Source organism: Staurois parvus, unplaced genomic scaffold, assembly GCF_062004578.1.
Source record: "Staurois parvus isolate SC_StPar_1 unplaced genomic scaffold, SC_StPar_1.0 ptg000548l, whole genome shotgun sequence".
Taxonomy (NCBI): Eukaryota; Metazoa; Chordata; class Amphibia; order Anura; family Ranidae; genus Staurois; species Staurois parvus.
The window spans coordinates 12,068,586-12,082,640 of record NW_028318344.1 but is presented as its reverse complement, the minus strand read 5'-3'; the positions used below and the strand labels follow the sequence as shown (position 1 = coordinate 12,082,640).

Below are 14,055 nucleotides of genomic sequence, written 5' to 3'. Positions count from 1 at the left end.
AGACATAAAATTGCTTTTAAAATAAAAGGTTCCTTTCAGCTGGCTAGCAGTCCAGCAGAAGGCTGTCCCCCTTTGGGATTTGTCCAAGGTCCTGAATGGACTAACCAGATCATCCCTCAAGCCCTTACTGGACTGTTCCCATAAAGCTTAGGACTTTAAAGATTATTTCTTCTAGCCATCACAACAGCCAGGAGAGTAAGGGATCTTCATCAAAGTCAAAGAATCTTACCATACAATTTAAGGCTAAGATCACCTTTATATCAAAGGATAAAAAAAAAAAAGATTTTTAAATAATAGATCTATATTTATTTATCTATCCATCCATCTCACACATCTTTTCCTTGAGCTTGCAGAGCATTGCACTCACGATCTGCTGATCATGGGTGCAATGTTGGGCTCCTGCAGAATCTGCCTACAGCTGTCTGCCCATACCTCCCAAAAAAAGCCACACATTTTACCAGATCCTTGGTGACATTCTGGCCACAAAAATCTTCTGTGGAACAAATCAGTCAAGCAGACATTTGGTCAATCCAGCATACCTTCATTAATATAGAGTGGAGCCCTTTCAAGACCTGACATTTGGCAGAAAAGTTCTGCAGATGCCAACCGTGGGTGGCTTTTGTTAGTTGCTTTTCTTCTCATTTTGCAGTCCTGAAAGATACCCAGGGAAGTACCCAGTTAGTCTTACTGATATTGGTATTTCTGTGAATCTTTCAGGACAACAAACTGCCTTCCCATCTTTTCTTTTTGCCTTGAAATATTTTTTGCCTTGTGCACTGGTGGAGGTATTCTACTTTTAATTCAAATCAGGGAAAAGGGTGGTAGGAGGGATTTTTCACTGCCCTGTTGGTGTTTCATGTGGAAGAACAAGCCCTCATGTTGTGGTCCTAGAAGATTGCCAGAAATACTGGTATTGACTGGTAAGACTACCTGGGGATTTTTACAGTTAAGAGCCATTCCATCAAGTGCTTCTAATAACAATGGTCAATTAATCCAACTAGTGTTTTTTTATAAAGGTATTGGGATGCGAGGATCCCCTTGTTTTACTATAGTTAAGGATTGCAGATATATACCTCTTCAGACATCTGTTCCATTTGGTCTGGTGCGGCCGATCCTGTACCAGCCTCAATGGCCATATGTAGCAGTCCCTGGAGACTGTGTTGATGTTGCCTGTTTCCTTCATTTCCTCCATCCGCCATGGCAAATTTCCACTGTGGACAGTAAAAACAAGATGTGGCTTAGTTTGCAGCTATATATTTTGGCACGAATGGGGAAAAAAAAAAAAAAATAAAAAATTAGGTAACAGTAACTATGCTGACATGAAACGTTCTCTCTTTAGTTCTTGTATGACAGACAGTATGTTACAGGCATTTCCCCATCCTTGAAAACATAGCCAACACTGGGGACTGGGGGCAATGTGGGGATGTGGCAGACATGTACAGAAAAGTCTGTTCTCCTTTCTCCACAACAAAGCAGACAGTCAGTACCTAGCTGATTTTTACGTTTTCCACAACACCGTAAAATTATATCACAGGCTTCTCATTTACAAAATGCTTATTAAAAGCAGTCTATCCTCAACATCGCCCAATCGTTTCACATTTGTCACAAGCCATGTGTAGAGCCACCCTTTGTGTAGTGCTGCAGAAAAAAAAAATCATATGGATAAATTATATCCCACATATTGTGAGCTATTATTGCAGGATCGATGTGACAGGAATTTAGATGTGACACTAATTTATGCAAACATTAGCTTTAGCTTTGAATTTTCGCTCTGACTCATCCATTGCTGTCCTCACTCCTACTACTGTCTCCTAAATACATTTCTTACTAACCAACACACAGGAACATGGCCTTAAGGGGTAAGTATGAACTCAAACTTAAAGCAGGACTCTCATCTGAAGTTGGAAAGGCTTGCTTTGGAGGCACTCAGCAGGAGGGAGGGGACTACAGTGCTGGTGGGGGACCAGAGAAGAGGAGGATTATTTTGCAGAGAGCAGGAAGTTTGACATGTTTGTTATTAAAAAAAAAAAATATATATATATATTTACTAGTTACAGGATACCTGCCCATTCTTATGTCCTGACAGCGCAGATCTCAAGACAAATTGCACTACTCCACCATACACCGCTGAGAGAAAATCCAATAAGTGGTGCCTGCGTCTACCGTACAATTTCTGTATATTAAGCTGGTGCAGGAGTCACAGTCTACTTGGTAAAAAAAATATTCTATGTTGGATGCTGCCTTTGATATTGTTTTTACATAAATATCTAAAGCTAAATCATTAAAATCCTATATTGACTTTAACATGTTAAATTGACCCTGACACCCATATTCCAGACAGAAGAAACCGAATACTTACCCCTCTGGTGACTGGCAATGTCAGGGAAATACTGGCCCTAGACTAAATGAAGCTCCAAGGCGCATACAATTGCGCAGGCCTGTGGGTGCTTGATTTGCTGTGCATAGCCATGTGCATGCACCCATCGCTAATACTGATGCCAAATGGACTATTTCAGTGCAGCAGCTGTACTAGTCAGTTACTGTCTGATCTACAGCGTTTCCTGTGTTCCTTTGTCAGTTCCTGTACTTGACTTTTGTGATTGATCCCAGCTGGTGTTTACACGCTTGAATGCCTCCTGCCCTGACCTCAGCTTGGCTCGGGATCCTGTTTTGCTCTCCTGCTCATCTATCTGCTCTGATGATACGGACCTTGGCCTGTACCCTGACCACTCTCTTGCCTGCTGTCCATGCTTGATCTGACTGTTACTGAACCGGCTCGCCTGACCAAGCATCTGGTCTTACCGGTCTGCTTAGCATCTCCTGACCAGAACGCTACTTACCTGGTCCCTACCGGTCTTCTGCCAGCTAGTGCCTGAGAGCCTGTCCAGAACCCACAGACAGTCATCTGCCAGCCTACCATCTGCCAGGTTCAGGGTCTGCTGCACCAATTGCCATCTTCTGTCCTAGCCATCTGATGCGTTCATGTCGAAGCACCAGCCCCTTACTTGTGCAGCCTGCTGGGCACCTTACCGCACTCCTGCGGCCACGGTCTCACTACCACTGGTTCCATGAGTCAGAGCTGTAAGAGAGATCTGCCTCATCACATCAGGCTCTACAAACAGGTATGTGACACTGGAGCAAGTTCATGTGGATAGATGTGGCTGGAGGGAATCGACATAACTTAGATTTAAAAAAAAAAAAAAAAAAAAAAAAATTAACCCCTTCACACCAGCATACACATACATGCACCCCACAGAACGGGGCTTTTTCCATGTGGCCCCATATATGCACATCTGTCTTTGTGCTGGGGACGGGACATACAGCTCTCTCCCAGCACAGAGAACAGGCCGTCACTGGGAGCCCCAGGTCACCTGATTACTGTGATAGCATCTGATTGGCCAAGTAACATTCTGTGCAGCCCACCCCTGCGTTTTTTTTCCTCTCTGAATGGAAGAGAGATATGTCAGGAGCAGGATAATTTATTTTGGGTTCTTCTTTGGTGGTAGGTTATAGTAGTAACAAGAAATATACTAAATTAGAAAAAATGATTTTTTACTATTTTGAGCCAGTTTTCTTTTGATAATGAAACACACACAATACCTGTTACCATGAAAAGAAAGTCCAATTTGTCTTGAAAAAATGAAAAGAAAAAAAAAAAAAAGAAAAAAAAACATATAATCCACCTGAATGCACAAAATAGTTGTGATGAAACTGCATTGACATTTTTTTTAAGTCATAAAATCCTTTAGTGACTGAGGGTAAAACAAATCCTAATGAACACAATTTTGACATCTGTTAGTAAAACTGTACGTTTTACTAACAGATGTCAAAATTGTGTTCATTAGGATTTGTTTTACCCTCAGTCACTAAAGGATTTTATGATTTTAAAAAAATGTCAATTGTTTATCATACACAATGCTTTAGCAAACTAAACATCATCCTGGTAGGGTTTCAATTTACTTTAACGCTGTGTTCACACCAAACAGCCACGCTAGTCATGCAGTTACTGGTGTGCACTGGCAGCAACCATGCCGATCCCAGCACACTGCACCATTTAGCTTTTTTTTGGTCTGAACTTTATTCAAATATCAAAGTGAAAGTTAAATTCACACAGTGGTGTTGTGATGCAGTAGTTAGCATCCCAAGTTGCTGCACGAAGAAAAAACATTTAATTTATAGTCTTTTTTGCAATGAACACCACTGTGAACCAACACCATAGGCAACATCTTAATAACATCATGGGCCCCTGGGCAAAGTAATTCACTGCAGCCTTTACAAGCCTGCTCCAATTTCAACTTTTTTTTTTCCGGTAGCCTTTCATGTGTGTGGTTGGGGATGGTAAACCCATGAAGTTGAGATGTGGTTTTACTGCTCCATCTTTAAGGAATATTCACACCAATGCCTTGTCTCTGTAATGTCCAGTTCACACCACTGTGTTACAGTGGTGCTGGAAAAGAAAAAAAAAAGAAAAAGAAGTACTGCATATAGTAATTTCTTTTAGTGCGGCACAGTATGAGACAATCCACCAGGATAAAGTTTTTAACAAAACAGTACAATGCTCAGCAATCTACACTGCACCGATTGGTGATGGTACAAAGTCAATTAGTGCCCAGGACAAAGTGCCCTCCTTTCTCAACACAAGTATTACCCCCAGCATTGATGTCAGTGGACGCATTATTAACCCCCCAGCATTGATGTCAGTGGACGCATTATTAACCCCCCAGCATTGATGTCAGTGGACGCGTTATTAACCCCCCAGCATTGATGTCAGTGGACGCGTTATTAACCCCCCAGCATTGGTGTCAGTGGACGCATTATTAACCCCCCAGCATTGGTGTCAGTGGATGCATTATTAACCCCCCAGCATTGATGTCAGTGGATGCATTATTAACCCCCCAGCATTGGTGTCAGTGGACGCATTAAAGTGGAACTATAGGCAAAACTTGTTCCCCCCCCCATTTTGGATAGGGTAAGGAAAGGTTATAACCCCAGTCAGATTTTCTTTTCACCATTGGTGTCTCATTGCAGGGATTTCCCTTTGCTTCCTGTCCAATAGCCAAACAAGGAGTGAGAGGAATCCTTGCGGACCCCCAGGTTACCAGAACTAGTGATCCCATTAGAAGGTTTCCCGCTATTACTTTTCTGGAGACAATTTAAGTCTGGGATTTTCTTTTACTTTCAATGATAATCAGGACAAATAGAGAGGGCAAATCTCCCTAATGGGGGCAAAGACAGCAATAAAAACTGTCAGGTGTACAAATCCATCTCCATTTTATCCAAAACTTATACTTTAATAACCCCCAGCATTGAAAATTCACTGTCATGAAGACCAATGCAAGGTGGGGGGAGGCATGAAGGGATTGACATTCACTGCCATGAAGACCAATACAAGGTAGGGGGATGGGGGTTAACAGTCAATGCCACTGACCACCAATGCAGGGGTCAGTGGCAGTAAACGTTAAGCCCCCCGCCCCCCCCCCCCAATCCCACCCACACAAGCAGCAATAGCTGGCACAGCGCCTCAGAGTCTGAGTTTTCCTACACCCAAGCCTGAAACTGCCAGGGGAGGAGATCCAGTCCCGTAGCTGGAGGGAGGGGGGAGAAAAATCCTCCCTCCAGTAGCTATCGCAGCCTGCACTGTGCACTCTTCTAAATAACAGGAGTGATGGCAACGTCACTCCTGTCATTCAGCTAGCTAGCAAGCTGAGCACTCATCTGCTCTCAGTGCCCCTTCTCCACATAGCACCTCCGCACCCAGGGCATGTGCCCCTTCCGCCCACCCCTTGTCCCAGCCCTGGCGCTGATCCTGCACAGCAAGTTGTAACACAGCAAAGGGGGTGAACGAACCCTTAACTGACAAGGCAGTGGCTGGGGGTGTACTCATGCAGAAGCCATGCTGCTTTGCTTTGTGACTGCGGCAAGAATTATACCCCTAATTGCATTTGGTGGGCACTACCATTCACTGAGTGCAGGGGGAAGGTGGTGTTTACGCCACCTACCAATTTTCCAGGCTGTAGTGTGTGTACTCCAATTTGCCACCTGTCCTACACACCTTCACATATACACAGAAAGCACAGTGCGCTGTGTGTGCGCACATCAAGGGGTGGAGTATGGGCGGGCCTCCCAAGTCAGGCATAGCAGTGATTGGATAGCTCATAAGGAGGCAGGTAAAATCATCGGCCTCTTCAGTACACGGATTTGTTCACTCCAAATCCTGTCTCTCAATATCTCACTCACAGGCTTTGTAACAGGATTGCCACGCACAGCACAGTGAGTGCATCTGTTCCAGCCATAGGCACCTGGCTGGGCAGCGAGAGGAGGCACAGCCACCATCAATGACAACAACTTGGAGTCGGAGATGGCAGGCAGCAGATCATGTGCACCACGGCAAACAAAAAAACTACAGTTAAAGTTACTGTGTGCAGACCTCAGCACTGCAAGCAGCATCCCCCTAGATCCGAATGGCCCTGATGGGGGCTCCATATGCACCTGGCAGTACCCATGTGTGCACGCTCAATAAGCATTTTGCGTGTTTTGGACTGGGCAAGGCTGTCTAAAGCAGTTCCAGCACATCCGTTGTGAATGAGCCATAAGGTGTATATTGCTGCCTCAAAAATAAGGCCTAATGCACACAGGACTTTTTAAAAACGCTCCTCCTCTTGGCAACAGCATTTTGTCAGAAAAAACACCTCATACTTGTCAAAGTGTCGAAGGCTTTTACAAGCGCTTAGGTGCGTTAACAAGCATCAAACGCTTGGACTTTCTTCCATTTAATTGGCTAGAATATTTTGAAATTGAAATGAACACTGAAGCGCAAAACACGCTTAGCGTTAACACGCGTTTACATGTGTCAAGTGTTTTTTCTGCCAAAATGCTCCTGGATGCACTGGCCCTGTTTTTTTTTCCTGCTGGTAAATGCTACTGCTACTGAAAGCTTCTAAAATTCTATGTGCGCATTTTTGGAAGCAGTAAAAAAAAAATAAAAAAAAAACGCCTGGCGCCCCTAAAAGTAGTTGCAGAAACGCCCTGTACACATGAGGACTTAAGTTTTCATGTAAGTGTACGTTTTCCCTGAAGATGTTTATAAATATATCTGTTTTTTTTTTTTTTTTGTTTGCTATCGAAAACCTGGTAATCCCACATGGAAGCAGATCCATGCTGCTATGATCAGTTTTCATAGCTGGGATTCCTTCTTGGAGGACACAGGATGATGTGCACAGGGGCTCCAAGAAGGAGGCTGGCTGCAGTCGTTTGTGCCCGGTACAGCAAGAGAGTTGGGCGAGTGATGTAATACTTAGACCACCCACTTAATATTGAAATCCACCTCCTCCAGGAATAAGGACCTGAAGGGAGACGGTGACCACAAAATAAAACCTAAGAAGGAAGAGTGAAATAACCATTATTATTTGTAAAAGTAAATTCTATTATAGTTAAAGTGACACTAAAGCTTTTTTTTTTTTTAAAACAAACATGTCTATACTTTCCTGCTCTGTGCAGTGGTTTGCACAGAGCAGCCCCAATCCTCTTCTATTCGGGTCACCGCTGGCATTCCTGGCTCCTCCCCTCGAGCAGTGCCCCCCAGCGAAAGCCTCTCGCCTTGGGGCACTGCTGCATGCTTTATGCGTCCATAAGACACAGAGGTACGGCTCAGTCCCACCCCCCTCCTCATTGGCACACTGGCTGTGACTGACAGCAGCTGTCTCAGCCAATGAGGAGGAAGAGTCCTGCAGACCTTGCAGTATATCTGCTTGCCCATATGAGATGTACAGGCAAACAGATATACTGACAGGGAGAATCAATGAACTACAAGCCGATGACTGCAAAGGCTGTCGGAACTTGTAGTTCATTCACTCACAGAACTGTGAATGATTGACATTGGCCATGTGGGTGGAGCCTCACAGGGCTGGGCTGATATAAAAAACTGACAGCTAGTACGGGGAACTTCTCCCCATACTGCTGTCACATGGAGAGCAGGGATTAGCTGCAGCACTGGCAGCATGGGTGAAACATGTAACATGAGGTGAACTTATCCTTTAAATAAGAAGGGGGGGGGGGGGGGGAGGACAAGAAGGGAAGAGGGAGCAGTAGAGCTCTGCATATGGGGGAGCATGATAGAAGAGTGTTGGCAGTGGGGATGTGATCTACCCATCAGATGCCTGCAATTTATTTATTTATTTCAGGTGCTTATATAGCGCCGTCAATTTACGCAGCGCTTTACTTACATATACACACACACATTATATATATATATATATATATATATATATATATATATTATATACACACACATATATATATATATATATAACATTCACATCAGTCCCTAACCCTCAAGGGGCGTACAATCTAAGGTCCCTAACTTACATTCATACATATACATACTAGGGCCAATTTAGACAGGAGCCAATTAACCTACCAGCATGTCTTTGGAGTATGGGAGGAAACCGGAGCACCCGGAGGAAACCCACGCAAGCACAGGGAGAACATGCAAACTCCAGGCAGGTGGTACTGTGGTTGGGACTTGAACCAGCGACCCTAGTACTGCCAGGCAGAAGTGCTAACCATTTAGCCACTGTGCTGCCCACGCAATTCATGGGTAGATCATGGTGGAATCCCAGAGAACCTCTCACAAAACCTTAGGGATCCATGGAACCCCAGTTGAGAAGCCCTGTTGTAAAGTGTAAGCACAGCCATAACTTTTTTCTAGCTTTGGAGAGACTAGAGAAGGGTGGTAATCCTTGTCAGGCATTATTGCTCTCTGTGAACAAAGCCCAGGTTTACACTGGTGCGACTTCTGATAGGACTTGAGTCACACAGAATTGTATGACAACGGCAAATCACATTGTTTTCAATGGTGCTCATCCTAATTCTTGCAACTCAGCATGATGTGATTCTGGAAAAAGTTCCTGCACTACTCTGGTGTGACTCCAATGCGATTTCAGCCCCATAGACTTCTATATAAGCCCACAGAAGTTACATCAGCATTAAATAAGAAGCCATTCCTTTGGGACTTTGATAAGTTTAAGGTTTTTTTTAACCCTCACCTCTCCTCTCAGGTCATCCTTGCTGCCTAAGAACTCTCCTCCTAAGTACATTCAGCTGAGCATAGCAGAAACACGCATTCCTGTTCGTTTTTCTGTATTTTTTTCACGTGTAATGGCACGTTGCGTATAGGGCAGCTCATTCTCTTGAACAGGCTACCCTACACATGGCAAACGCCCCAAAGTAGCTCAAGAACCTTTTTGGTCATGTAGCATCGAACACTTGTGGCAAAACACACATCTGCTAATTGTAATTGAGATGTCATTAACAATTAAGTTGAATTCACATCTGCATGTTCCCAAACACACGTGCTGTTTCACACGTTTTGGACATGCACTGCAAACGCACATCGCTCTTGCGTCACCATGATGGCATGCTAACTGCGATTGGGGTGTCATTACAATTAGGCTGCATTCGCATGTTTCCAGACCCGTGGCATCCCACACAGAAAATATAATAGCAACACAAGTGGAATTAGCATGTCCGAACTGCGTGGCAAAGCATGTATGTTCTGTATGGATTGCCACATGTTAGGAAATGCACAGATGTGAATGCAATCCCAATCACATTTCCTGTACAGGAAGACAGCTGACAGTCTGCAGGATCCTGATGTTGTACCTGTGATCAGCTGATTGTGGCTCTAATACTCTGCAGGCTTCTTAGGAAAAAAAAATTAAAAAAACAATACATGCACCTTTGTTTACCTATATATGCATTTATAATAATTCTTTTAAATAAAAAGTAAACTTATCCTTTAAATGAGAGCGTGTGATAAATTATGCAGATAAGTGAGGTGACAAGAATGTCACAAGCGATTAAACGTCAGTGAATTAGGGTGGGAATCCAGAATGTGACTGGACTGTATAGAAGGATAATATCAGGACTTAGTTCTGCTGTCCCTGTGTGTGAAGAAGAAAAATCTCATCATCCTGAATGAGGGAAAGTTCACAAGAGGATTATTCTCCTGTCCTGGTTATACAGAGAAAGAAGACTACATTTCCCTGCATGCTTTGCTCCTCCATGTATGTCCGGGTCACACTCCTCCCTGACACCCAGCATGGCTCTGTGTCAGTCGGAGTGGCTGAACCTCACCCAGGAGTGTCTAGGAGGAGCTCTTGTCTGCTAGAATACAGTGTCATGTCCCCAGTGATGCGATAGCAGCCCATACATCCCTATGGAGGAAGAAGGAGCCGTGTGCACAGTGCAGGCACCCACTCTTCTGTACATGGTCCATGCTGGGACCCTCACTCCTCTGTACATGGTCCATGCTGGGACCCCCCCAACTCCTCTGTACATGGTCCATGCTGGGACCCCCCCAACTCCTCTGTACATGGTCCATGCTGGGACCCCCCCAACTCCTCTGTACATGGTCCATGCTGGGACCCCCCCAACTCCTCTGTACATGGTCCATGCTGGGACCCCCCCCCCTCCTCACTCCTCTATACATGGTCCATGCTGGGACCCCCCCACCCTCACTCCTCTATACACGGTCCATGCTGGGACCCCCCCCCTCCTCACTCCTCTGTACACGGTCCATGCTGGGACCCCCCCCCCTCCTCACTCCTCTGTACACGGTCCATGCTGGGACCCCCCCCTCCTCACTCCTCTGTACACGGTCCATGCTGGGACCCCCCCCCTCCTCACTCCTCTGTACACGGTCCATGCTGGGACCCCCCCTCCTCACTCCTCTGTACACGGTCCATGCTGGGACCCCCCCCCCTCCTCACTCCTCTGTACACGGTCCATTCTGGGACCCCCCCTCCTCACTCCTCTGTACACGGTCCATGCTGGGACCCCCGCTCCTCACTCCTCTGTACACGGTCCATGCTGGGACCCCCCCTCCTCACTCCTCTGTACACGGTCCATGCTGGGACCCCCCCTCCTCACTCCTCTGTACACGGTCCATGCTGGGACCCCCCTCTATGGTATTACAATGTGCACAGGGACACCTTATATACAATGAAGGGATATCAATGGCTGCCCAGACACAGCTCCCCCCCAGGTAAAGTTTGGCACTGCTCCTCCCCCCCACAGGAAGACATCAGTGTAGAGGAGTGACATACAGCATGTACACAGAGCAGGCTTCATACCTGTCAGTACCGGGGAGTCCTCCTGAAAGGGTCACAGCTCACTCACCGGCTCTGCTGCAAACACACGCCTATAGATGATATATGATCAGTGCGGAACCTCGCCAGTCTCTTCCAGAAGCTTCTTCTCTCTTCCGCCCTCAACTCGCTCATGGCCGGCACACGGCGCCACCTGCTGGACAAACGTAGAACTTCCTCACAGAGGCGCACACGGCACAACTCCATCTCCAGCTACGGAGAGAACTAGATCATTTATCCATCGTAACCAATCAGGTGTCAGCTCTCTGTGCCGGGTCTCATTGGTGGGATGGGAAGCGGCGTGTGCCTGTTGTCAGTAGGAGCTCTGCTTTCCTCTCAGGCAGGGGCGGACTGACAACTCATGGGGCCCTGGGCAATAGGGGATCATGGGGCCCCTGTGTCCTTGCCAAACTCAAAAAAGCCTATGAAAAAAGGTACCAGGGGCATCTCATGGGGCCCCCTACTGACCCCGGGCCCTCAGGCAGTGGCCGAGTTTCCAACTGGTCAGTCTGCTCTCAGGTATCCTGGAAGTTCTACACCGATCAGCCATAACATTATGACCACTGACAGTTGAAGTAACTAACATTGATGATCTCCTTACAATGGCACCTGAAAGTGGGAGGGATTTAATAGGCAGCAAGTGAACATGTTGTCCCTGAAGTTCTTGTGTTGAAAGCAGAAATAAATGGGCAAAGGTAAGGAGCGATTTGTAATGGCTAGATGACTGGGACAGAGGAACTCCGAAACTAGAGCCGTGCACATATACAGTTAGGTCCATATATATTTGGACAATTTTCATACGTTTGGCTCTGTATGCCACCAGGATAAATTAAAATGAAACAATCCAAATGAAGTGCAGACTTTCAGCTTTAATTCAAGGGGTTGAACATACAGTATCTCCCAGAAGTGAGTCCACCCCTCACATTTTTGTAAATATTTTATTCTATCTTTTCATGTGACAACACTGAAGAAATGACACTTTGCTCCAATGTGACGTAGTGAGTGTACAGCTTGTATAACAGTGTAAATGTGCTGTCCCCTCAAAATAACTCAACACACCGCCATTAACCGCCTCCTGCCCACCATATAAGGAAATGATGGGCGCAAGGCGGTTCTCTTGTTCTGGGAGGATGTCATATGACGTCCTTCTACTCTAACCGCGTGTGTGGCTCTGGGGGCGCGCAGCACGGCGATCGGTGGTGCACTGTATCCCTCGGACACAGCGGATCACCAATCAACGAAGACGTCGGCTCTGTCATGTGATCAGCTGTGTCCAATCACAGCGGATCGCATGTAAATAAGGAAATGCTGTTTGGCACTGGCAGGTCTCCTCACGAGCTGTCACACTGACAGCTCGTGAGGAGAGGAGAGCCGGTAATTGGCATTCCTTAGAAGGGACATCTACACTGATCATCAGGGCACTGATGATCAGTGTGCCCTGATGATCAGTGTAGCCCTATCAGTGCCATCTGTCAGTGTCCATCAACGTCAGCTGTCAGTGCTCATCATTGCCACCTGCCAGTGCCACATCAATGCCACATATCAGTGCCTACCAGTGCACATCAATGCCACATATCAGTGCCCATCTGAGCTGCCTTTCAGTGCCACCTATCAATGCCAGTCAGTGCCACCTATCAGTGCCAGTCAGTGCTGCCTATCAGTGCCACCTAACAGTGCCAGTCAATGCCGCCTATCAGTGCCACCTATCAGTGCCATATAGGAGTGCTGCCTTTCAGTGCCCATTAGTGCCACCTACCAATGCCCATCAGTGCCACCTACCAATGCCTCCTCATCAGTGCCGCCTATCAGTGCAGCCTATCAGTGCCCATCACTGCAGCCTCATTAGCGCACATCAGTGAAGGAGAAAAATCACTTATTTTCAACATTTTATAACAGCAACTAAGAAAAAACATTTTTTTTCAAAAGTTTCAGTTGTTTTTGGTTTGTTTAGCAAAAAACCCAGAGGTGATTATATACCACCAAAAGAAATCTCTATCTGTCTCAAAAAATGATAAAAATTTCATATGGGTACAGTGTTGCATGACCGCGCAATTGTCATTCAAAGTGTGACAGCACTGAAAGCTGAATATTGGCCTAGGCAAGAAGGGGGTATAAGTGCCTGGTAGGCAAGTGGTTAATGTCTAAACCGCTGGCAACAAAAGTTAGTACACCCCTAAGTAAAAATGTCCAAATTGGGCCCAATTAGCCATTTTCCCTCCCCAGTGTCATGCGACTCGTTAGTGTTACAAGGTCTCAAGTGTGAATGGGGAGCAGGTGTGTTAAATTTGGTGTTATCGCTCTCACTCTCTTCTATGGGTCACTGGAAGTTGAACATGGCACCTCATGGCAAAGAACTCTCTGAGGATCTGAAAAAAAGAATTGTTGCTCTACATAAAGATGGCCTAGGCTATAAGAAGATTGCCAAGACCCTGAAACTGAGCTGCAGCACGGTGGCCAAGACAATACTATGGTTTAGCAGGACAGGTTCCACTCAGAACAGGCCTTGTCATGGTTGACCAAAGAGGTTGAGTGCACGTGCTCAGCGTCATATCCAGAGGTTGTCTTTGGGAAATAAACGTATGAGTGCTGCCAGCATTGCTGCAGAGGTTGAAGGGGTGGGGGGTCAGCCTCTCAGTGCTCAGACCATATGCCACACACTGCATCAAATTGGTCTGCATGGCTGTCGTCCCAGAAAGAAGCCTCTTCTAAAGATGATGCACAAGAAAGCCTGCAAACAGTTTGCTGAAGACAAGAGACTAAGGACATGGATTACTGGAACCATGTCATGTGGTGTGATGAGACCAAGATAAACTGATTTGGTTCAGATGGTGTCAAGAGTGTGTGTCGGCAACCAGGTGAGGAGTACAAAGACAAGTGTGTCTTGCCTACAGTCAAGCATGGTGGTGGG

The 14,055-nt window shown here is 46.0% G+C and overlaps 1 protein-coding gene across 4 annotated transcripts in view; it reads right to left on the bottom strand.

The window, feature by feature from the left end:
- Window positions 1-11,359, bottom strand: part of HSPBP1 (HSPA (Hsp70) binding protein 1) — a 60,188-nt gene extending 48,829 nt beyond the window's left edge. Inside the window, exons 1-2 of one of the 4 annotated variants that reach the window (XM_089691018.1) lie at window positions 11,179-11,359; window positions 1,074-1,211 (exon numbers count right to left, since the gene is read on the bottom strand). In XM_089691018.1, the coding sequence (XP_089547144.1) occupies window positions 1,074-1,211; window positions 11,179-11,354 (314 nt within the window). In that variant the 5' untranslated portion in view covers window positions 11,355-11,359. Of the gene's footprint in view, window positions 1-1,073; window positions 1,212-11,132 lie in introns of all 4 variants that reach the window. The other 3 variants (XM_089691020.1, XM_089691021.1, XM_089691019.1) reach the window with 3 other exon arrangements.
- Between the last annotated feature and the right edge of the window lie 2,696 nt (window positions 11,360-14,055).